Raw genomic sequence first — 26,016 nt, 5'->3', positions numbered from 1 at the left:
TTTGCATTTCCCAGATGACTAAGGATGTTAAACATTTCTTTAGGCGTTTCTCAGCCATTCCAGTTTCCTCAGTTGAGAATTCTCTGTTTAACTCTGTTCCCCATTTTTAATAGGATTTTTGGTTCTCTAGAGTCTGGCTTCTTGAGTTCTTTGTATATATAGGATATTAGCCCTCTATCTGATGTTAGATTAGTAAAGATCTTTTCCCAGTCTGTTGGTTGCTATTGTGTCCTATTGACAGTGTCCTTTGTCTTATAGAAGCTTTGCAGTTTTATGAGATCACATTTGTCAATTCTTGATCTTATAGCATAAGCCATTGGTGTTCTGTTAAGGAACTTTTCCCCTGTGCCCATGTGTTCAAGATTTTTCCCCACTTTCTTTTCTATTAGATTCAGTGTATCTGGTTTTATGTGGAGGTCCTTGATCCACTTGAGCTTAAACTTTCCACAGGGAGATAAGAATGGATCGATTTGCATTCTTCTACATGTTGACCTCCAATTGAACCAGCACCATTTGTTGAAAATGCTGTCTTTTTTCTACTTGATGGTTTTAACTCCTTTGTCAAAGATCAAGTGATTGTAGGTATGTGGGTACATTCCTGGGTCTTCAATTCTATTCCATTGATCTGCCTGCCTGTCACTATACCAATACCGTGCAGTTTTTATCACTATTGCTCTGTAGTACAGCTGGAGGTTAGGGATGCTGATTCTCCCAGAAGTTCTCTTATTGTTGAGAATAGTTTCCACTATCCTGAGTTTTTTTGTTATTCCAAATGAATTTGAGAATTGCTCTTTCTAACATTATGAACAATTGACTTGGAATTTTGATGGGGATTACATTGAATCTGTAGATTGCTTTCAGCAAGATAGCCATTTTTACTATATTAATCATATCAATCCACGAGCATGGGAGATCTTTCCATCTTCTGAGATTTTCTTCCATTTCTTTCTTCAGAGACTTGAAGTTCTTCTCATACAGATCTTTCAGTTGTTTGGTAAGAGTCACACCGAGATACTTTATATTGTTTGTGACTATTGTGAAGGGTATTATTTCCCTAATTTTTTTTTCTCAGCCTGTTGATCCTTTGAGTATTTGAAGGCTACTGATTTGTTTGAGTTAATTTTATATCCAGCCACTTTGCTGAAGTTATTTATCAGCTGTAGGAGTTCTCTGGTGGAGTTTTTGGGGTCACTTAAGTATACTATCATATCATCTGCAAATAGTGATATTTTGACTTCTTCCTTTCCCAAGTTGTATCCCATTGACCTCCTTTTGTTGTCTAATTTCAAGAGCTACAACTTCAAGTACTATATTGAATAGATAGGGAGAGAGGGCAGCCTTTTCTATTCCCTGGCTTTAGTGGGATTGCTTCAATCTTCTCTCCATTTAGTTTGATGTTGGCTACTGGTTTGCTGTGTATTGCTTTTACTATGTTTAGGTATGGGCCTTGAATTCCTGTTCTTTCCAAGACTTTTAACATGAAGAGGTGTTGAATTTTGTCAAATGCTTTTTCAGCCTCTAATGAAATGATCATGTGGGTTTTTTTCCTTTGAGTTTGTTTATGTAGTAGATTACATTGATGGATTTCTGTATATTAAGCCATCCCTGCATTCCTGGGATGAAGCCTACTTGATTGTGGTGAATGATCATTTTCTGTCTTCTTAGATCCGGTTTGTGAGACTTTTATTGAGTATTTTTGCATTGATATTCATAAGGGAAATTGGTCTGAAGTTCTCTTTCTTTGTTGGGTCTTTGTGAGGTTTTGGTATCAGTGTAACTGTGGCTTCATAGAAAGAATTAGATAGTGCTCCTTCTGTTTCTATTTTGTGGAATAGTTTGAAGAGTATTAGTATTAGAACTTCTTTAAAGTCTGATAGAATTCTGCACTAAACTCATCTGGTCCTGGGCTTTTATTGGTTAGGAGACTTTTAATGGCTGCTTCTATTTCTTTAAGGGTATGGGACTGTTAGGATGGCTTATCTGAACCTGATTTAACTTTAGTAATTGGCATTTGTCTAGAAAATTGTCCCTTCCATCCAGATTTTCCAGTGGTGTTGAATATAGGCTTTTGTAGTAGGATCTGATGATTTTTTTAAATTTCCTCATTTTCTGTTGTTACAAAACACAATTTTTAACAGTGTAAATAATCCATTCTCTTTAAAAAAAATCAATACAAAGAACATTACTTTCATGTTATAAACTTTGGCTGCCAGTTCTTATATGCATGACAGTGCAACTTTTAATATCTCATTAAAGAGACATTGTTTTAATTCCTATCTGTTATAAGTCTAGTTTCTACGATAAGAATTACATGAAATATTATCCCAATTTAGAAGTATCTTTAGAATCTTGTTTTCCTGGGTCGACTGGTGCCATGTGTTGTTCTTTAGAATGACTCCAATCCCGAGTTACCAGTTTTAAGCTAGCTTTCTGTTACCAATGTTACAATTTTTTAACCATACCCAATAACTTATAAGCCCATACTCTATAACCAAAACATGCAGAAAATATTTATACTTTTAAAACCAGTAAGAAACAAACAAAAAGTGACTATATGCATCTTAAATATTTAGACCAAACAATTTTTTTTATCCTTTCTAGCTGTAATTTCAAGAGAAAAAACGCGCCTTGTCACTTGCTGAACCCAATAAACACAATTACAAAGTTTTTTCCTAGAAAAAAACAGCCATCAGCTTCTTTACCAAAGATGCTGAAAAGCTTTTGGTCCCTTTAAAAGTGTCTTGGCAGATAATCAGCCCCTAGCAGGGCTCCTCTAGCTGTGCTTGACTCCCAGCTACAGTGCAGGGTAACTTACCAGTTTCTGCTATGCAAATTGAGACTGCCTTTTAAACAAGTTAAACTAAATCAAGGGGTGGACAACCAGCAGATAAAGTTTTAACCATTTTTTTCTTTTGAACATGAAATATGGGACAACAGCCATTCAAACAACGAAATAAAAACAGACATAAATTGACACACATGGACAGATTGATGCACCAAGGACAGACTATAGACAGAGAAGAGAACTTGATGTCCCAATGGGATCTAGATATAACCAGAACTAAGGATATCTGCAGTAGGAGCCAGAGAGGAAGCAGGACAGCTCCTGATTTCCTCCTGTCCCTAGGAGAGCTCTGAAATAGCTTATATCCTTTTTCCTTCTCTTGCTAATGTGTCCTGAACAGGGGACAACTGCCTTTCTGAGACCTATTCTCTCTTTCATTCTTTCTCCCATGTCATTTATATGTTACCATTTCTACTTCTGGGAACCATGAACACTATAAATCTACTTGAGCTAAGAATTTTTCTAACATCTGTTTTTTAAACCCTGCTCCTCTCACCTGGTGCAGCTTTTGACTGTGGACAAATGACTATATAGAAGTCCCCTGTCCCATTGAGCTGTTACCCCCAGGGAAAATTGGTGTTGTGTCAACACATCTTCAACCTACCCTGTATCCCCTCAAATGTACCCCTTGGAAGAACAGCCTCCAAAAAAATTAGAATTTATGACTAGTGCAAGCATTAATACTGTTCATTGCTTACAGTGCAGGATACTGTTACTTTTCTTCTGTGGAGCTCCACCCAAGACAGCGTTTCTCAGTGGGTCCCCTTGCCCCCTGTTTTCAGGTCCCTCATTCAGGCGCCACCTGTACCTGTCCGGTGTCCATGGAAAAAGAGGATTTACCTGAAAGTAGGACTGGAAATGAAAAGAGACAGGGTGTGAGAGAAGGATGAAGCCAAGACAAAGATTCTGATCAAGGCTCAAAGTTTAATTCTGCAGCTCCAGCTTATAAAGGGAAAACCACAAAACCCATCCTTTGTTATAGCAGGGATTATGTTGCAAGACAAACTCAGCGGGCAGTCTATTCCTCTAAATTCCCATAGGAACAGCAAGGCAGGTGACTCCACCTAGGTCATAAAACCCGTTGTGGCAAAGCACTCAAGGTCTATTTAGCCTGCTCAAGGCTAAGGGAAGGGCACACATTATCTTTCACCCTTCACTGTGGGCGTGAGCACACTTTCTGGGTCTTATCTGATGTGGTTATAAGCCCTGCACTCATGGCCCACCCATTCCCTGCCACCTTACCAGCTTTCTCCTCAGGCACATATCTTCTGGAATGTCCTTGGGGAGTAATGTCCTTCCATGTTACCCCAGGAACACATCTGTCAGGTTCTCAGGGAGAGTGCTTTCAGATGGTGGTTTAAGGAGATTTTGATAAAGGATAGTCAGTGTAGAAGAAAGTTGGGTAGGGGATTCAGGACATCAGAGCAGCACCCTAAAATATCAGTAGGGAAGCTGTTTCTATAGGTCTGCAGAAAGGAGAGAGTAGCTGTGTAGAGAGGGCTATGTGGCCAGACCTTTGGATCTATGTGGCATGGATTTTGGGATCAAAACGCAACCAATGTGCCCTATATACCCAGAAGCAGCGGATGAGACCTGAGCCCTGTCTCCTCTGACCTACTCATAGATTCTTCCTCATGCTTCCCCACTGGGAAGCCTCAGAAGAAGACCCGTTTGATGTGGTATAGCCTCCTGGAGTCCACAGTACGAGGAACACACAAGCAGCATAGAGGAGTAACCTGGAACCGTGGCGATCCAAAACATTGCTGCTACGGTTCCACAGAATCAGACTAAGCCCAGAGTGTGCCAAGATGAATTCCAAGAATCCCTAGACTGGAGAAAGTTTGGGCTTCCTTGAGAAGACAAATCTAATACTTAGGAAATAGCAAACTTTAAGAAAAACAGTTTAAAATTAGTTGGTAATACTAGAGAGTGTTTATGTTAATTACCATTTTACAAGGTTCTTTTTACAAATATTATTTTAGCTAACCCATACCAAAAGATCTTCGAGTAAATACTAGCACAGTCTTTATGTGGAGGAGGGAATGTGAGTTCAGAAAAGTTGGATAACTTACCTGAAGCTGTGTGGTTGCTAGAGGGTGGGACAAAAACCAGCATCTGCATTTTTACTCAGTTTTAGAAGCAACACGAGTGAGTGCTCTAGGAGATGGAAAGGAAATATTCTGAGCAGTGGATGGTTCTGGAAGCCACCAGAGGCTAGAATTGGGTTCCCAAGACCAAATGAGTGGATAAGGCATTGCCATTGCTGGTAATGGTCCAGCCAGATCATGTCCCTGGTTTTGCAGGGCCTGCAGAGTCTGTTACAGGTCTTCAGCTCTGCTCTCTAAAGAGAAGTGACCAGTAAACGCCATCAAGAGATGGCCAGTGCCAGGACCCAGTCAAACTTTACTCACGGGAATAAGGGGTGGGCTGAATGTGCCTCTGAAGCAGCAGTGTGTGGACCTGCAGGGTATTTGGTAAGGAGACCAGACCCTCCCAGGACAAAGGATGGATGCCATATGGACAGAAGCCCAGTGCAGCTGAGAGACAGCTTGCCTGAGACTTCCTCAGAAGGATGGAAACGGGTGGCATTGTAGCCTAGGCTGCCTAATAAATACTGCTGGCTTAAATGATTGAAATGGATCATTTCCTGGTTTCTGGAGGCTGGAGGCTGAGGTCAAGGTGTGAGACTGGCTGGCTCCTCAGAGGCTGTGAGGGAAAATGTCCATTGCAGGTCTCTCTCCTTGGCTTATAGGTATTGTCTTCACCATGTCCCTTCCTATGATCTCCCTTCTGTCCGTGTCCAAATGCCTTTGTTTTATTAGGATTCAAGTCTATTAGATTAGGAGCTGGCCCTTGTGGCCTCATTTTAATTAAATTGCATGTTTAAAGACCCTGTCTCCTAAAACAGTCCATTCTAGTTAAGAAGGTTTTAAACACTAGCATGTGAGTTTCTAGGGGACATAACTCAGTCCATAACAGATGAGACAGCCAAGTCACAGGGAGTGGAATCTGTAAGGCAGGGCACCAGGAATTCCTTTGTTTGCTAGCCATATTGCCATCAGTACTTTGAGGAAATAAGTGCTTTCTATACCATTTTTAATATAAAAATATAATAAAATAGGCATCTGGCCAAATGGCAAGGAGTAGATGGACCCGAGACATTGCAGCCCAGCAGGCTGGATACCAAGAGTCACCCCAGGACTCCTGCCAGCATTCTGCCTCAGGGGGAAATTCAGGGTAACGTCCAAACACTGGCAGCCACTGCTGTGTTGGTGTAGTAACCCTTTCCCAACAGGGAAGGTAAAGAGTTGCAGGCAGCAGATGAATTCTCTGAGCTTGGATAACAGCCTAATGGCTACATGAAAACATTATTTTTCTTTTCAAGCCTCAGGAGAAGCTGGGCATCTCTGCTGATGTCCTATGAAGATCTTAGAGAGCCCCCTCCCCCCACCCCCATCCTCTACCCCCCACCCCGGGACAAAGTCAGAGCTGTTTGGGGCCCCAAAGGTTTCAGAACTCAGCACACTTCATCTTTCTCCCCAGATTCATGTCACATCCTCTGGTGCTCCATAGGTGGTAAGGATATACGGGAGGCAGGTCCAGTCTAGGGATCTTATATGGGACTGTTTTCCCCTGTATCCCTCTCAAGGCAAAGAAGAAGCAAAACTAAAAAGAAGGAACTCCCCAAAAGTCCTCCATTTCCTTTCCTAAGGAACCATGTCGACATGTTTTCTTTACTACAACACAATTTATTTTTGACTCCGAACCTTTGTCAAAGCCCTTCTGAATAATTTTGCTTATACTCATGTGGATTCATTTGTCTGTCTTCTGGTGCACATATTACATTATGTTGATGTCATGATGGCTGAACTAGGTCTGATTTCCTTTTAAGGAAATTAAGGAAATGTGAGCTTTGATTCTCTGGCCCAGTCTGGCTCAGCTCTGCCACTTGGGGATTTGTTTCATGAGGATCTGTCCAGAGGCAAGCTGTAGTTTTACGGGGAGTTGGCTTCCTGTAGGGAAGGTCATGAGCTGTAAACCTCCCTGTTGATCATAGCTGCAGAAAGTCTGCCCAATGGTCTGTGTCATCATATACCTCAAAGACACCACGTGGCGTCTCAGGGTGGAGTTCCAGAGTTCAGTGGATAAGATTTCCAAGGGTTTGTGAACCCAAACATGCCAGGAAACAACAAGAGCTGAACAACAGCTTAGATCTAAGGTATATTATTGTGTGTCTCCGCATTATTCTTGGAGAAATTTCATGTGGAGATTATTATAATTTATTACCACTTCCACAGCATCTGCCCAGTTGCAGATCTCCAAGAAAGCTGAGGAGAGACAATAACTGTGCTCCTCACCAGAGACACAGAAGCAGACTATTAAGTGTCATTCAAGCAAGAGTGGTTACTGAGAATAGATGCTTAGCAGAATGGAGGGTTAGAACATATTAATTCAAGGACGAAATGGGCTGTTGACAAGATACTGCAGAAGTGGGTATGGTGGCTCCTAGCTAGCTGGAAGCTGGAGAAGGAGTCTTAAGTTCTGAAGTGCAGGCATCCTGGTAGCATCACAGGACCCCATGTGTTAAATAAAAAGGGAAGAGTAGAATGTATACATTTTTAGCCATTGCTGCTATAACTAAGAAAAGAGCCGTGCCACCCATTGCTTACAATGACAACTGCAGATTGTTTCTGAAAAAATCCTTAATTTTTGTTTTGTTTTAGAATTCCTCCCAAAATCCACATTTGGTGATAGTTCCTGTTAGCAATAAAGTCAGAAAATGAGCTTCATCTCTAGGCTGTTTCTTCAGCATCTTTCTTCAAAACTGCATCATGTTGGGCTGGGGAGATGGCTCAGCCAGTGTTAGCCATGCCAGCATGGAGGCCTGAGCTTGATCCCCAGCACCTGCACCAAAATCTGTGTTTCCATTTCACACCTCCCCAGAAAGCACAGTCCTCAGGGGGCCCTTGTTCTCAGGTTAGTTCCTGCTCCTGCTCCTGCTCCTGCTCCTGCTCCTGCTCCTGCTCCTGCTCCTGCTCCTGCTCCTGCTCCTGCTCCTGCTCCTGCTCCTGCTCCTGCTCCTGCTCCTGTTCCTGCTCCTGCTCCTGCTCCTGCTCCTGCTCCTGCTCCTGCTCCTGCTCCTGCTCCTGCTCCTGCACCTGCACCTGCTCCTGCTCCTGCTCCTGCTCCTGCTCCTGCTCCTGCTCCTGCTCCTGCTCCTGCTCCTGCTCCTGTACCTGCTCCTGCTCCTGCTCCTGCTCCAATACGTACCTCTCTAGAAGGGAGATTTGCTTCTAGTGCTTGACTCATGTAGGGATTTTTAGAAGAAAGAGAAGCTCCTACACTAATTGGAGAGTTACTGTTTTGACAATGAGCACACTAGAGACATGGAACTCCTGATGGGTTAGCCACAAGTTCAGCCTCTTTCTAAGAGGAGCCCGACTTCTGAATCCTCACCAACCACAAGAATATATCTGGAGTCACCTGAGACTGGGATGAAAGATGCCCCCTTCACAGATTTCTCTAGAGCACACAGGGCCACTTCCTGTTTCTCATCAGAGCACATATTCTCTTGTAGAACTGTCTGGCATCTTCTCCTGTCTCCATCCACTGCTGCTCCCCACTAAGTTGTCGTCAGTACATGCCCATCTCTTATTTCCAAAAGCTGCCTCTGTGGCTTACCAGAAGCACTCATATGCGAGTGTTACCAAGAGAAACATCCTTTCTGGGGAATTAGCTAAACCATTGGACCTCAAGACCTCAGGACCTCAGGCCATCAGAGGTTTATCACAGATTGTTCTTCATCCATGCAATAGGAGATTCTTCACTCCCTCCCTTAGCCCCTTCCTCTTCAGCTAAGCCTGGACGTGAGAGGAGCCCAGGGCTTTCTGCGCACAAGAAACTTAACTCAGAGGAAAAGTAGAATCCAAAGACAGCTTAGTCGTTCTATACCTGAATCAAGTTGTTCCTCTTCAAACCATAGAATGTGAAGTATGCTGTATGGGAATTGCATGCCTATTTGCATACAAAAGAAAATAAAGAGTTTGTGAGGTCAGAAGTAAAGCAGATGCATGTGCCTTAGATATAACCAAGACTGAGGCATGGAGTGGACCCTTACTGAATGAGGTACAATGACTGGGCCAGACAAGGGGCAAGTAGATCTGTCGGCACGTGACTTCATCCAGGGCTAAGTGGAAGGGATGCCCTGGAGCCCACTGCAGCTGGCATGTATGGCCTCTGTAAGGGAGAAGCTAAGCTAGCTAGCCAGTGGGAGGCACTAGCTTGATCTCAGCAGCTACTTAGTTAAATCTATAAGAAAGAACGCCACGCTCTCTCTGTGTGTCTCTGTCTCTGTCTGTCTCTGTCTCTGTGTGTCTCTGGCTGTCTCTTTATCTCTCTCTCTCTCTCTCTCTCTCTCTTCTCTCTCTCTCTCTCTCTCTCTCTCTCTCTCTCTCTCTCACACACACACACACACAAACACACACACACTCAGGAGACAACAGGGGCAAGGAAGAGCCTTCTGGAAAATCTTCCCAAGTCTCCACTTACATATGCCAGTATAGTTGGGAGCCTCTTTAGCAAGGATTCTTCCTTTGTTTTATGTTGTTAATTCATGTCATTTAAAGGGGTTTGACCAGATTTTGTTATGTTTTCATATATGTTTTGGTTTATACTTTTCATTGTTTAAGTTAATTTTTGGAGAACCGAGTTGTTTCTTTTGCCTGTGCTGACTGCATGTTCTCTGTTGATGTCTTGTCCCTGATCTTGACACTGGCCATCTTGTCTGTGAAAGGAGGCGTTCCAGCGGGCTTGCATGATCAGAAGAAAGGGAAATTTGCTTGGTTTAGTCACTCTACAGAAACCCATGGTAATGTCTCCTGTGCTTTCTGTGTGTAAATGTGTGTTGGTCCATACAGATTGCATGGGAAAATATTTCTCTTGACGTGTGTGTGTGTGTGTGTGTGTGTGTGTGTGTGTGTGTGTGAGAGAGAGAGAGAGAGAGAGAGAGAGAGAGAGAGAGAGAGAGAGAGATCTGTATGTACATTTTTGTGAGGAGAAGACTGCTGACCCTCATCCCATTCTCTGAAAAGAGCAGCGAGCAGACAGGCAACAGCAACTATTCCCTGATAGAAGGTGGAGTCATTCCTTTGGAGAGTGGCAGCCAAAATTAAAGACACATAAATGCAAAATTAGTCCCAGGACTGGGAGTGCCTGAACTTTAGAAGACGTGCTTGCTGTTAAGGCCCAGGATACTTCTTTCTAATCATGGTCTCTTTTTGAGCCCAGCACTGCCCTTCCAAGAATGAGACCTAGAGAGTCAAAGGGCCTGGGTCAGGTGGCTAAAGATAAATGGACCAAGAAGCAGAATGCTCCTCACTTTTACAGTTTATTATTAAATACGAATTGATCACAACCCTTGGAAAACTCTGAGGGTTCCTGTTCCCAGATCTGAATGCTAAGCTGCTTCAAGTGACTAGTCCCACCCTCAGTCCTTATGTTATGATGTGGATGTCAACGCTATAAAACCAAACAACATTCTTAGGCTATACTGTGCCATCCAGTGGTGTGCCCGGGGCCTGGCTCAGCTTCCCAGTCATTGACTTACCCTAGATGTAGAGAAGACATTTTGTCAACACTGCAGCAGTCAATGAGAGCATGGGACAGGGACAATGCCCAGTCACTTGTCCTTTCTAGGCATCCCATATGACCTAGACCATTGCTTTTCTTTCTTGTGGACTAAAGGGACGTAGCAGAGCTCTGGGTAACTTCTGTAGTCTCATCCAGTTCCTAAAATCCATGAGATGATGCCTGGATTCTTTTTCCTCAACATATTTGAGGAAGAATCCTAAGCCTAATTAAAGTGCTCTGTGTGACAGCCAAAGCACAGTAAGTCATGAGTGTTCTTTTTGTATCTTCTATGTTCTTGAAATGAGTCTCTTCTCATCCCGACTTGTCTTAGAGACTTGGGAAGTCCATATCTGTCAACATTTCCATATAAGTAGGGAAAGGTCTCCCCTGAGCTGTGGTTGTCCATGGGGACTTAGCACTACTGTCACATTCCCGGTAGTTATAGATGACGTGACTGCTGAGGGCTAGGGAGATTTTACCAGATGGGGTCTATTCTGGAAGGACTGCTGGTCCAGGTTGCTCTAAAGAGACATTGGTAAAACCAAGGACCCTGGGAGTTGTGGTATATAGCACTAATCACGGCCCTCAGGAGGCTGATGCAGGAGGACCACAAGTTTGAGGCCAGCTTGGAGTATATCAAGACCCTATATTTTTTTAAGATAAAAATATAAGGTATTTATTTTAATCTTAAAAGGATGAGAGAGTTCTGAAGAGATTTTTAGCTGAACTTTAATTTCATAGAATAAATACTATTAATAGAAATGACCTCCTCTAAGCCACCATGCTAAGTCTAAGCTAGAAAACTCCCTTCTGAAAGTCTAGCCTGCTGCTGCCTTAGAATAAGGCAATGGGCATGGCTTGGGAAAAATTGGTTCCTTGAGAATCAGGTAACTCCGGTCTCTGTTTAGATGGGAGTGTTGGGGCTTTTGAGAAGGAAGATGGTATCTTACAGGCTCTCTTTGAGCCCCATTTAGGTGTGTGTGTGTGTGTGTGTGTGTGTGTGTGTGTGTGTGTGTGTGTGTGTGTGTGTGTGGTGTGTGTGTGTGTGTGTGTGTGTCCTGCAACTAGACACTGCCATTCTTAGTGTCTACCATGTTGTGTGAGGCCCAACCCATGAGTTTGGTGGTGGCTAGTGACCTCAAGTCCATCACTTCAGGTATGGTCCTAAATGTCATTGCTTTATAACACTGTGCACTGCAGAAAATAAAATTGTCCTCAGGTCCATCAAAAATCTGAGTAACAAAAGAGCCCTTTTTACAAACAAGATAGACTCCAGTCATGGGTTAGAGCTGGTAGGGGAAAGAAGGTAAGGTGGTGAAATGAGCTTCTCCCGCTGTGGTCAGTGAGAGAGGAGCAAATGGAAAACGTTCACAGCCTTTCTGTGGCTATGAAGTTGAGGGTGGAGGAAGGACGTGACTGACTGCCAGTCTTACCCAGATGTACCTTGGAAGGGAAAGGTCTGATCACCAGAGTCCCTCCTACTTTGGCAGCTGACTTTTCCAGCCTGTTGAGGACAGTGCCAGGGCCCAGCCCCCACAGACAGACCAGCAGATGGTGCCCAACTGGCCCTGGGCTAGGATGGTTTGTCATGCACTAATGTTCTTTTCTTCTCTTTCATGCCTCCTCTTCCCTCACAGTGAGCATGCCCACGAGTGAGACTGAGTCTGTCAACACTGAAAATGTGGCTGGAGGTGACATTGAGGGTGAAAACTGTGGAGCCAGGCTTGCGTGAGTACCCGCGGCAAATGATGTAGCACTGAGTTCTTCCTGGGGCACGACCTGGGAAGCTGCTTCGTGGTGTTGAGTGGGGTGGCTCCCCAGGGGCAGAATCAGAATGCTCTGTATGGAGAGAAAAGAGGCCTGGGGTTAGGTAATGGCCTCATACATGGTGGTGGGCTTTTCAAATTCAGTCCCATCTTCAGCATGTCTGTGGGGGCTGCCAGACTCAAATGCTGAGCCTTTCACCCCACCAGTGAAGCACAGAAGGCAGGGTGCTCTGATATATGTTTTATGCCCCCCCCACACACACCTATTTTTCATACAATCCAGTAGGTCAGCATCCCTGGCACTACATGGCTACCCTTTCTATTCTGACAAACATAGCTTCAAAGAAAATCATCAGCTAAGAAACTAGCCAGGTGATGAGCCTGTTGTCCCTGTGAGGCTCAACCTGCCCTTCTAATGAGGGGGAGCAAGTGCCTGGTGTGGACCACCGGCAATGTCCACAGACTGGGTCCTAACGCTGTGACCTTTCATACAGTTCCTCCTATTGTGGTGACTCCCAACCAAAAAAAAAATTTCATCGTTACTTCATAATTATCGTTTTATTACTGTTGCGAATGGCAATGTAAATATCAGAAAACAGGATTTCTGATGTGAGAGCCCTTAAGGGGTCTTGACCCACAGGTTGAGAACCCACTGGCTTAGTGGTAGCAGCTTTTACAGTGAATCCTTCCTCAGCTCCCTGGTTTCTAAGAGCGAGCGGGCTTAGCTCTGGGCTTAGCTGGCTATGAGAGAGTAGGAACTGGTATCCATGGGAGCAGTTCACAGCTGAATTATCACAGTCCTGAACCCAGAATCAAGTCATCCAGGTCAGTGACCTAAACAAAGGGGAGAAACTGAGTCATTACTAAGACTTGCAAAGCTGATTTGATTACTACTGTCTCAGAGAGCAGAGCCTGGGAGCTTTAAGCTTCACTCTGGAAGGTGATGACTGCTTTTTCTACGGCCCAGGGCATGACAACTGTACCTGTGTCTTGGCTCCTGGAAGGAATCTCAAACAGAAAGCTGAGTAGGATTAGCTCAATTAAAAATGCATCCCCAAATGTTCCATGGGTAGAACAGCTCCTTCCCCTGTAGCATGCCTCACTGCTGTGTGTGCATGGACCCAACCTTCTCACAACCTAGCTGCAGACAGATCCCAGTGTGCCTGTGAGCAAGCCAGGAGGGAGGTGAACGGGACTGGGGAGCAGAGAGAGCAGCACCAAGGTTTCGGGGTACGGTACATAGGGCTGAGGCACCGCTCACTCTGACAGACAGTGTCACCGGGGAGTCTGCACTGCAGATTTCTCAGCATTATCAAGAAGCAATTATTGTCCAAGGGTTGTTAAAATATGGTGCTAATTACATTTGTAACAGTGCTCCCTGCTTTTTTCTTCTTCTTCTCCCTTTTGGAATTTTACAAAATAAACACTTGGGTTTCTAGACGTGCCCCCAGGTAGCAATGATCAGGGCAGGCATATGCGACCCTTCTAGTCAAAAAGTTCTAGGCCTTCCTGTTTGCTAGACATTAGGGATGGAGAGGTCAAAGAAAAGATCATCAAAGTTATTATAGTGCTTTGGGACATGACCCAAAGTATAAACCAGAAGGGACTTGAGAGCTGGCATTGGGAACACATTTAACTACATTTTAGGAGTACATGATGTTATTGGAAAACAAACATGATTATCCCCCGTGGAGGAAAACTGGCATCCACTAGTCTATCTGTCACCTCCTAGGAGGATGTGTTCTGCTGGCTGAGAGAGTTTTCCAGAAATGGCTGCTCTTATTCCCGTGCATAGCCAAGTTGATGCACATCTACACTGCATACAAAAGATGTAATTGCTGTGCCAGAATTATAATACACACTTCATCAACTGCTGTCTTTGCCCATCTCCAAACAAGACAGCAACGGCTAAAACTGCCACTATTCCTGTCCATCAATTGGATTGAGAAGAGAAGCCAGCTGAGGCCAGAATGAGAAATCCTTGACTTAAAAGGTCTGAGTTAAGAGTCTTGAGGTCGGGATGAGGATTTGCGTGTAAGGAGAAGGCTGGGGTAAAGAGGTTTACCTGGGTGGTAGAAGAGTGTAGCAAAAAGCTGCAGTGTTATACAATGCAGTACAAGGAAGGAGATAAAGGAATGACTCACCAAGACTTGGTAAGAGAAACTGATAACAAGGCTGAAGCAAAATTTGAAGAGGGGTCCAGCCTAAAGGATGTACAGGTGCAAGGTGGAGAGCGGGGGGGGGGGGGAAGCTGAGTAGAGGTAGAGACTGGCGTTTGAGTCCATCGATAAGGTCATAGGACAGAGTTTGCTCAGAGAGATGGGGATAGAAAGAAAGGGACCAGGATGAAACCTTGGGGAATCTGATACCTAGAATAGGAAGAAACAAGAGAACAGACTCTTATGCTGAGTGATGTAGGAGGGAGATGTCAAGACCATTCTCTCTCTGTGAACTTTCATGGTAGCACACAGCCTATGTTGGATGGTAGAGATGGTAGCTATCCAATAAAGTAGCACTGACTCCATGGAGCTAATCATCTAGTGTGGAAGAGGCCCTATAATGTGGGTTGGAGAGATGGCTCAGTGGTTAAGAGCACTCACCGCTCTTCCAGAGGTCCTGAGTTCAATACCCAGAAAACGCATGGTGGCTTACAACCATCTGTTATAAGACCTGAGGCTCTCTTCCAGAGTGTCTGAAGAGAGCTACAGGATACTCATATAAATAAAAAATAAAATAAATAAATATTTGAAGGAAGAGAAAGAGGAGGAAGAGGAGGAGAAGGAGGAAAAGGCAGATGTAGAGGAGGAGGAGGAAGAGGAGGAGGAGAAGGAGAAAGGAGAAGGGAGACAACGACTACTACGACTAGGACGACGAAAAGGAGGAGGAGGAGGAGGAGGAGGAGGAGGAGGAGGAGGAGGAGGAGAAGGAGAAGGAGAAGAAGAAGAAGAAGAAGAAGAAGAAGAAGAAGAAGAAGAAGAAGAAGAAGAAGAAGAAGAAGAAGAAGAAGAAGAAGAAGAAGAAGAAGAAGGAGAAGAAGAAGCCCTATCATGTAGCAAAGAGTCCTCATTCAGATTGCCAGGTTAGGAAAATTATTTAAGGGATTAAGATTTAAGCAAAAACTAGCCGGGCAGTGGTGGCGCACACCTGTAATCCCAGTACTCTGGGAGGCAGAGGCAGGTGGATTTCTGAGTTTGAGGCCAGCCTGGTCTACAGAGTGAGTTCCAGGACAGCCAGGGCTACACAGAGAAACCCTGTCTCGAAAAACCAAATCCTATGGTTCTGTAAAGAATGTGAAGTCAGAAGCACGCACACTGGTCAGAAATAGAAGCACTGTCAGGTCCATCATCTTTCACAGGATAAGGGCAGATACTGCAGAAATGTGATGGATAGCCTAGGGGATCCAGATGGGAAATGTGGAGTCACTGGCTGTGCAGCCCCTGGACATTCTGGAGACCAACACTGTCAATATGGACTTGGCATCTTTAAAACATATTTTTAATACTTTTTTATAACTGAAAAACACTAAAAGTCAATTGTGTGAATCTGGATGGGGCGGTTAGCCACAGTGACCCAGCTTAAGACCGAGGGGACAACCTGCCTTATGTCAAGGACATCGCGGAACAACAAGTTGAGCTCTAGAAGTGAAGCTTGTTGTGTGTCTGGGGACCTGGAAGAGGCGGGGCGAGTCAGAGGATCGATTCGAGGCCAAGCCTGGCTTCCGGGAAGGAGGTTCAGGCTGGAAATGGAGAGCAGCTGGGTTTCGTATCCAATAGCTGGAGCTATTGGACAAGCTATGCTCAGCAAGGACAAGGGTTGTGACCAAGCTGTGGAGTGGGGGAAGCTGCGTCAGCAATCTGTCTGACTGTGTTACAGGCAAAATAGGAGCAATCCAGGAAAATACCCCTCCCCACAGCAGGTAGTGAGTGAGCGGTGTTTATTACTCAAACGAAGGAGAAACTAGAAGTATAAATGGCTCCCAGGGAGTTCAGATACCTGCCAAATAATGATAAATACAAAGCCAGTGAGCAAGGGGGAAGATCGTTTGGTGGTTGCCTTTAGTTTTGAATGTCAAAATCAGGAAGGAAATTTTTGGTTTTCCTGGTTGTCCCTAGCGGAGAATAAGTGGAGCCCAGCCCTGGCCCAGAGGCTTGGTCTGGAGTCCTAGAGTTCTCGCTAGTTATCAACCTCCTCCACTTCCCTGCTCTTATCAAATCCACCTGAGGTGCGGCGTAAGGGTGGCATTCTACATGACTCTGAGTGACAGGGAAAAAAACCAAGAAACTTTCAAGCAAGCTTCTTATGCCCATTGAGTTTGGATACACTGGAGGCTTCTGCTGGTTGCAGGACTCTGCAGTCTGCACTGATTTCAAACGTCAGTAGGAAGCAGGCATGCTAAGGTGCTCGGTGATCTCTGGTTCATTTTTTCCACAGTGGACACAGCTATGCAAACCGAGTCTATCTCTACTGCCAGGCGATAGGGGGCTATGCACAGTGTCCTTCTATTTCATGTTGTAAGTCCTGTAGCTAACTGCTCCTGCATACCAGGAATGCAGAGGAACCAAAGCCTGTAATCTAACAGGAAGCTCTAAGGCCAGCTCTCCTGGGACCCATTTGAGTGACAGTGTTCCTTTGTTACGTGCATCTGCTGAGTGCCCTGCTGATGGATGTCTTTGGATACAGAGAATCTAAACTCATGTTCACAGGCTCCTGTTAGCAACAAGAAACCTTCCTTGTGTGAAGCATACAGGGTTAGACATCAAGACTTGGGGCCAAGTAGGCAGGAGGCTAATGAGCCATTTCCTTTGGCCCAGAATGTGCAAGACACCAAGCAGTGGCCATGTGTGAACAAGGAAGACTATTTGATCAGCTCTGATCTTCTCTTATCCCACATCAAAGATCCATTTCCTTAAGAGTACTTCCGAGTTCCTTACTGGGGGTGGGGGTTGTCTAAGATCTCACTTTTGCTTATGACTTAATGGGACGGAGAGTAAAGGTAAGACTTGCATCAGGGAAAGGGTCTGGGAGACCATGAGACTCACTTGCAAGAAAGCCTGGAGCCAACCAGACAAACTTAAGGATCTCTGAGCTCAACATACCTTCGCCACAGAGAGTAACCTGTCTGCCTGTCTCCATTTAGCAGCTAGCAAACATTTCTTCCCCCATTAAACCAGGACTCTAGATAAAAGCTGCTACCCTGGGCTCTAGGTCCCCCTCCCACACACTCAGTTAAGTTGTGATTAAACCTACAGCCTAGCAGGCAGTCCTGGGGGTGGAAAAGGGTTGTTGGTGAACAGTTCAGAGCACTCACGGCTCAGCTTCTCAGCGCCCCGGAGATATAATTATCTCACGCACGATGGCTTTGCCACCTGTCATATCTTCGGTTTTTAGTTTGTTTGGTTTTTTTTTTTTAATTAAAAAATAATGAGAAGGGTTTGTTTTCTTGTCCTGTGACATGGCTTGCTTTTTTGCCTGACTGGGACAACATGGCTTCAAGGAGTCACCTTCCAACATCCTACAAGGGTCTCTGATCATTGTCATTTCTCATCTGCATTCCGTTCTTTATGACCATTTTTTTAACTTAAATTTATTTTGTTTGGGAATTTCACACAAGTAGTGCATTTACATAATTCCCACTTCTCCCTCCCTGCTTTCAAAGCCTTCCGTATCTCCCTACTCCTCACAATTTCGTGACTCCTTGATCTTTAATTATTATCAATATATATTTGCGAATATGTAGCCCACTGCATCCATATAGTGTTGCTCATGTGGAACGTGGTTAGGGTCACCACCTGGTGCCAGGTAACCTGTGAGGTACCTCATCCCTGGAGAAGAAGGATTGGTAGCAAGTGCATCCTCTAGGAGGGCAGTTTTCTGAGATTCTCCCCATCCTCATTGGCTTGTCAACTGCGCATCGGCAGCCTTGATCCTGGCTATTTAAGCAGCCTCAGACAACACGCTATTCTGCCTGTACTCACCTTTCTCTTACCTTCAAAGTTTTGTTTTTCCCCTAATGATTGTGTGCATTATTTATGAAGAAGTACTTCCACTGTACTCTAGCAATTGGTTCAAAGTCTTTTCTCAAAGAAATCCTACATGCAAGATTTTCAAGTGTTTGAACATGCATAAGCATACATATTTTTTTTTAATTTTCTACATTCTTTGTTTACACTCCAAATGATTTCCCCTTTCCCGGTTCCCTGCTCCCCATAAGTCCATAAGTCCTCTTCCTTCCGCCCATTCCCCGATCAACCCCTCCCACTTCTCTGTCAATCTTACCTTCAAAGTTAAGCAGGCATGCACCTTCAAATGTTTTGGTTCCTTTCCCAAAATCTTTTGTCATAGGTGCTTCTATTCTCCTGTCCTCTTGTCCTCTCCTCTCTCCTCCTTCTTTCCTCTCTGCCTCCTTCCCTCCCCTTTCCATACTTCTCATTAACAAGCCTCTCTCTTGACCTCTTCCCACTTCCTAACCCTGAGTAGCTTTCCTGGAATCTGTCCCAAATGAACTGGACAGTCTCAAAGCCTTCCGAGGACGCTGCCTTTCAGGACCCTTCCTGTGCAATGGTCCTTCAAGGCAGCTGTCAGCGGCACACCCTTCCTGCACTTCTGCCCAGAGTTGCCATAGACCCCAGGGCTGCACCAACTTCTGCATGCACCACGTCCCTTTAGAACCTGAGGCTTTTTGTCCTAGTCTGGTGAACAGCCCGGAGCCAGGGAAGCCATGGCCTTTCCATTTCCCGCCGGCAGCTGGCTCGTGTGGTTTGCATGTGCCTCCTAATCCAGCTCTGGAAGAGATCCTGGCAGACTGACCGCAGTGGGGTCAGCACTTCCACCTTTCTGGTGCTGGGGTCCTCCTGTCTGCAGAAGAAGCTGTTCATCTACTGTGGCTTTTCTCAGAGGCTATTGTTCTTAGCTCTTTATGGAGTTTATGGGCAGATACGGTCCTCTCAGAACTCCTGTGCTTCCCCTCCCCAGTGAGGATCACCCACACTTAGAAGATTCTAGATGTGTAGAAGTCGGTTGGGTCAGCCATATCCAAATACACAGAGTGTTCTCTCTGCAGCATTGTAGTCCTAGCAAACACCGCATTCCCCCGGGATAGCTAATCACTCTGTATGTGGAAGAAAATGAGTTCATTGTCTTTACTAATATTTCCTTTTGCTCTTTCAGCCACCGGATCTCCAAATCCAAGTTCAGGTGAGTGAGGTGCAAGTCATGTCTCTTCCTTTCTGCCCCATCCAGTTTACTCCCAGCTACTGTGTCGGAAACTGAGGTAATTCCTACTACCTTGGGTCTCCCGGGCTATAACTGCTTCCTTTTGTATGGAGGTTCATGGATTGGTCAAGGGAACTGACTCAAGGGTAGAGACTTGGCTTCTCTTGGGTAGGCTCTGAGAGGTTAGAACAAATGTATCTACCTCCTATAGGATTAAGTTGGTTAAAATAAATGTGAGAACTTTGTTATTACTTGGCTTCCTTCACAACTTTGAGGATTACAGAAAGAATGTAAATTCTGTCAATGCTTTGAAAGGGTGTCAGAAGCTTCTAGAATACCCCACCCTGTGACCTGCCTTTGGCTTTACCTTCTGTACTTCTGCACAGACACTTCCTTCCCACTGCTTGCAAGCTCCTTGCAGGCTCCCAAATGTTCTCTCCAACCTTGTACAGTAAGACTTTTTGCGGAGCTTTTCTGCCACCTAAATCACCATCTATGTCTACCTGGAAAAGTCAGGCTTGTCAAGCAGCTCAGGGTTGCAGCATCTGTGACACCCTCAGACACTCCCCGGAAGACTAAATGGCATCCTCACATCCTCTACTCCCACGTGCTTCCTCGTGCCCTTGTCCTAACGTTTACCACACTGTACTCTAGCAATTGGATCAAAGGTCTGTTGCCCCATTGTCCTTTGTCTGCGCCTACCTAGCTACCCCATGGTTGAGTCCTCGAGCCCCTGAGTGCTTGACCCATTGCCTATGTAGGATGGGTGTTGGCCATTTCTTTTCCTTAACATAGTCTTGCCTCCCTAGCCCTATCTCATATGTAGTGTAAGTAATACTAAACTAGTTCAGCGAGGTGTTTTACCAATAATATTTTTAAGCAGTTCCTAGAGGTCACATGTGCAGTCACTCAGAGTTCCATCTCCTGAAGCTCCTGTCTAAAGCAGATCTTGATACCCACGGGGAGGAGGACCACAATCCCACCAGGGCTTAGTGAGCAAGGTCCTGGAGTTCTCAAGATCCTCTTGAGATGATTCTTGCCATCTCTGACACATGGACTAGTATGACATATGGCAGGTCTCTCTGATGTAGACATCCTCCACTACATGTGTGCAGCCCTGCACTCCTCCAGCCTTTGAAATTTCCATTTCTGTTCTTTGACTCCAAAGTTCTGTGATCCACCCACTTCCCCACACTTGACAATGTCCATGTCTCTTGTAGTCCAAAAATGAGCTCTGGGAACTGGGAGCCCCGGAATATATCCTTTCCCTACTTGCAGCTGGCTCTCTGTGAACCAGCCAGATAGTGTTAACTGAATTACTGACATTCCTGTCAGGGCCTTTCCCCAAGCTCTAACTCCCATGGCCCCTTCCCTATGACATCCAGGTGTTTCTAAGCAAGTCCCTCTGACCCCATGACACTCAACATCCAAGCATTAAGATTAAGCAAGGAATACAGTGTCTGTTACTACTCCAATTTGACACACATCTTTTCTCCCATGCTCTACTGGGACTAGAAAGTGCAGGCTTCCTTCTCCCTATTGTTCTTTCAAAGCAAGGCCTCCTTAGTGGAAAAATACCAGTGCTGGCATTTATTATGTGAAAAAAACACTCTTTAGAATCTTCTTTAGATTTTCCCTCATCGTCTCCTACATGTGGAGTAGTAGCCAGTGCATAATAAGGATTTAATAATATAGATGGATAGATGTGCGGATGGATGGATAAATGGGTGGTTGGATGTGTGGATGGATGTGTAGATGGATTGTGGATGGATGGGTGGATCATCTGGTCTTGATAAGACAATAGATTTGATAGACATTCAAACAAAAAGTCATATTTGACAGGTATATATTACTCTGAATAGTTCCACAGCCCCCACATAGTAATAGTAAAGAGATTAAAAATTGCAGTAAAAATATTTCCCAAATTCTATTCTTGCTACATGTGAATGAAGGGATCATAGATAAATGAATGGATAAACACAATCTGGAGAGCTGTGGAGACAATCCCATATTGGTGGACACTCCTGAGTTATCAGGAAACTCTAAAACCTTTCTTTTGAATTGGGTAAATGTATGGCTTCAGGTATGTCCTTGAAGATTATAATCTTGATCTTTGGGGCATCATCTACTCTGCATTTCCCCACCCACGGGGCTCTAATTGCTTACTTTGGATAAGAGGGTGCCCCCCCCTCTCTCTGCATTTCCAATTCAAGAGACACACAGAAATGACCTTACATTCACAAATGGCTTCTTTTCAGTTGGTTGGCACACTCCTTAAAGATACCTGTAGACAAGTCTGGTCTATAGACTCTGGGCTTAGAGAAGTGCAGTCACAGCTCAGGAATAGCCTTAGCTGTGTACTGAACCTGGCTGGTGTACTGAACCTGCTTCTGTGTGAATGTTTGAAAATTATTCTAATGGCCATGTCAAAGAAGTACAAAAGAACAGCAGGAAATGAAACCTTTTCCTTTAAGAGTGTAGTGAAAACACTGTAATTTCAACATGATTTAATGTAGCCCATTTTAGTTAGATAGCTTGTGTTCTCTTTGCCTAAGACTTTGCAACTTAGATGTACATTATATTTACTCTCTGTTGTGGTTTGGATTGGCCACATGTTGCTAGCAGTTGCCACTCAGACAAGGCGACCCCAGAAGTTCTGAGTAATATCACAAGCAGCTGGCTAACCTCAGTCATTCAGTATAATGATGGTAACTGACTATAAAATAGCTAAGGCTGGTAATGGATTGAAAATGCCAGGAGAATTATCAACATTTCCCAAATAGTTCTCTCAGTTGGGGAAACAATTTAATAACGACAGTAATAGAATTTGAGCTTCAAATTGGCCTATTTTAGGTGCAAGACTGGATGATACAAAGTCATAGTTTTGAAAGAATGGTTCAACAGATCTTGCCAGAGATGGGGGGATATGAGAAAAATTAGATGATCCTTAGCTATTTTGAAAATTCAAACTTTCAAGTAAAGGAAAATAAAGAACTGGCCACATTCAAGGCTCACTCTGCAGCATAGACCCAGAGACCTGTTGGAGTTTTTCTGAGCAAATGATGCAGAATTTGGAGCAAACCGTACGGGGTTCCAAAATGTGAAGACTGTCAAACCTAGTCTTCAGGAAGAACTGCCGCCCTCTTCACTGCCACAAACAACTGCATGCAAACAAAAGCCAAGTGTGCCCCAATCTCTAAAGGCCCATTTTTAGGCTACTTACTCATAAAAGAATAATTTGGTGATCTTTTTTCTCTGCCATTTGTTCCCGGTTCTGTTGAAGATGGAAACTTAATCCCAGCTACCAGACAGCCTGCACAGCTCACTGTCTTCACAGTTCCAGTCTGTCAGCATTTGCATGCTAAGGAAACCAGTTGAGGAGTATTGTCCTTTCCCTACTCCCACTCTCCTTCCTGAAGCTGGAGGTTTTTCAACCTTGTCTTTTTCAGGGACTTAGACCTTGGGCATGTCTCTGTAGCTCACACAAGCTGTGCCTAATACTACAGAACTGTAACAAAGAATAGGCCCTGCCTCTTGTGTGTCTCATCATCTCATAGAAGAGTCAGGAGCCATACGTTAAAGGTTAACTGATAATACCAGGCAATGGAAGCCCTCTGGATGCCTCCGTGGCTTCCTAAGATGTGATGTAGGGACACTATTGCAGAGTTCAACAGTATGTAGCATTTGTACCTTCTGCTCTGTGCCCTGGCTGGGCCTTGTGTTGACAAGGACTGTGTCTATTAACTGTTGATAAACCTTGTCCATAGTAGATAGATTAAGTGTTTCTTGATTGCACAGATAAAAAGCATGATGTAGACAGGCTCTTCGGGGTGCCAGGGCTAGAAGAGTACACAGTCTACGGCAGAGAAGCTGAGGTTTGGGTTGAGCCCTGAAGGTGGGCAGGAGCTAGGAAGATGGAAGCCTTTAGAGTTGGGAGGGAATTATGTTTTGCTAAAAATGGTGCAAAGCCCTGTGCTAGAGTGGGGGATGAAGATAAAATGAGCGGAGGGAGAGGGAGCAAAGAACAGTGGTACAGACAATTAAGTATAGTCGACACGTTCACTTCCATCCCCTCCCTCTCTCCTGTGTCAGTATTTCTAGAGTAAATGACTTCTGGCTAATGCAAAGAGAACATGGATAGCAGGTAAATTTCTCCTCCCTGTTTTATCATGTAATTTCTATATTCTCCATGCATATGTAAACATACAAATAAATTTACACATTCTAATAAACTATTGCATTTATTATATAGTAGGAAGTGTTGCCAGGGAACCAGCTGTCAAGTAAAACTATATTTGAAAAGTAGGAGATGTACAATTATCCTTAAATACTTTCCCTGGATAGTAATTACTCCCATCCCCGCCACAACCCAAATCCATGTGACTCTCCAGAATGGTTCTGCAGGAGCAGCCACATTTAACAGAGCCAACAGAGCGCAGTTCTAGATCCACGTGATGGGCCAGACTTTACAGCAACCCATGCCCACAACTTGTAAATGTAAGGAAAATGGCCTGGATCAGATTCTCAGTATTAAACTGAGACCAAGTTTCTACCCATATAGGTAAAAGCAACCTTGACTGCTTTGTAGTCTGCATGGCAATTGTCAGTGATTTCCACAGTACGGGATTGTGTCTATTTTAAAACATATCTTTGCAACTAACATGTTTTTATTCTCCTATAATATTAATACTCAAAACCAATAGGAAGACATAGAGGTGTTTCCTGATAACACAGGACTATGCAGACTCAAGTTCTGGCAAACACAAGAGATCACCTCTCATTACAGACTGCCTGGGACTCTGTTATAGTCCCTTGTCCCTCCACAGGTTCCCGTATCCTCACACTTGCATGGGGCATGGAGAGATGTTTCAAGCACCCTGAAGGACACCTGCAGACTAATCTCTGACTGCACGCTATCCCTTCTGTGCATAGCGAATTCTCTACAAAGCATCAGCTAAGCTAAGTGTTCCCTGCAAAGCTGGGGCATCTAGTGGAGAATAATGTATCAGGCCAGAACAAGAAGATGAATCCATCTGCCCTAAACCCAAGGCCCCCTGGTAGTTCTCAGGGAAGAATTCAAGTTCCTAGATTTCCCCCAGCTCTTCCATTCTCACTATAGTATTCAGTTAAGTCTTGGTAACAGGATTTTTCCATGGAACAAAAGGGAGAAAAATTAATAGTGTTAGAGACATAGGTAAAACCGAGCTATCCCCAAAGGCAATGTGTGTAAGTAGAGAGAATCATCATAGAGTTCTAGCTCCCTGGGACTACAAAATACAATCTGCCCTTGCATGGAGATGATTATTTTAAAAAGGTCTCCCCTAAGGAGTAGGGAGCTGGGTTTGGGGACCGAATATTTAATATATATAGCCAGCCCTATGCCTCACTCCTGGCATGCTTGCATATGGAACTATGTGATCCTGAAGGCCATTTTAGGTTTTTCAATGCTGTACCTCCAGTACAGAGAAATAACAATATGCTTCTATGATTATCTCTGGCCAAAAGACTGCAGATAAGGACTCATGACATAGACTGATTCAGAGTGTTGGACTGTGGTTCAATTTTATTGCCCTAAAATAGAAGGGTGATTTTTGTATCCTGGCCCAAGACAACACACAGACACACGCACACGCACACACACACACACACACACACACACACTGATAAGGATTTAAGTATCTCTTACTACTTATTTTGAATCATGCTTTGATATTTTCAATCTATTCCTTTTCTCAATGTCAATCACTGTCTATCAGACACTGTTCCGTCCACTTTGGACTGCGGAATGCAGGGTTGCAGGTCTCTGCTGCTGCAGGCGGGTCTTACCTGCTTGCTTAGAGGTCTAGACTAGAAAGGGACAAGTAGAAATGATCACATGTAATGTGCAGATACCTGTGATTGTCTCACCGCAGCACTGCCTCTGTTGCTTCTGCCTGCTGTCCCACCCAAGCAGGGACCCCGCATGCCTGATGATCTTTCTGCACACATGTCGCCACTGCCCTGAGCCATATTTGAAGCTAAATACCCTGCCTTTCCTACAGCTGTCCCCCTTTCTCAGAACACCCCTCTCTGGCATTTGATTGACAGGGGAAGACAGCAGAAGACAGCCATTTTGGTGCCCCGCCCCCTTTGTACCTTTCTCTGTCTTGAATTCCAGTCTCCAATGGACTTTGCGTCCACATCTGCTATGTCCTTGGTGTCCTTTGTGCCACTGCTAAAGTTTGCTTACATTATCCCTAACCCAGACAGCTGGAGACTAATTTCTTCTTTGTTCCTACCTGATCTAGAAGCTCGCCATGTGTATGCATCTGTTGCTATCTGGTTTTCTGAAATCAAATCTGATTGTGGGTTTTGGCTGGTGGTCTATAGCCTGACTCCCCACACTCCTCCACTGTATTCCAGGCAGCTAGCTGTTAAATACATCATCCTCTGAGCCCTTCAACATAGCTGTGTGTTGTGTGGGGATAAACAGTGACACACTCTCTCCTAGAGTCATAAAATAGGAGTGTTGGAATCATCTAGCTCAATAGCTCTCAACCATAATTATACATTATAACTAGCTAG

At 44.4% G+C, this 26,016-nt stretch overlaps 1 protein-coding gene across 3 annotated transcripts in view; it reads left to right on the top strand.

Annotated features, from left to right (window-relative positions):
* Cacna1c (calcium voltage-gated channel subunit alpha1 C) overlaps positions 1–26,016 on the top strand; it is a 545,178-nt gene that overhangs the window by 409,934 nt on the left and 109,228 nt on the right. For all 3 annotated transcript variants that reach the window (XM_052174696.1, XM_052174695.1, XM_052174697.1), the window contains exons 10-12: positions 9,639–9,713; positions 12,112–12,202; positions 19,408–19,434. In XM_052174696.1, coding sequence (XP_052030656.1) covers positions 9,639–9,713; positions 12,112–12,202; positions 19,408–19,434 — 193 coding nt within the window. The remainder of the gene's footprint in view (positions 1–9,638; positions 9,714–12,111; positions 12,203–19,407; positions 19,435–26,016) is intronic.

This window comes from Apodemus sylvaticus, chromosome 2 (genome assembly GCF_947179515.1).
Source record: "Apodemus sylvaticus chromosome 2, mApoSyl1.1, whole genome shotgun sequence".
Lineage (NCBI taxonomy): Eukaryota > Metazoa > Chordata > Mammalia > Rodentia > Muridae > Apodemus > Apodemus sylvaticus.
The sequence above is the reverse complement of the archived record's forward strand: the minus strand, read 5'-3'. Positions and strand labels throughout refer to the sequence as shown.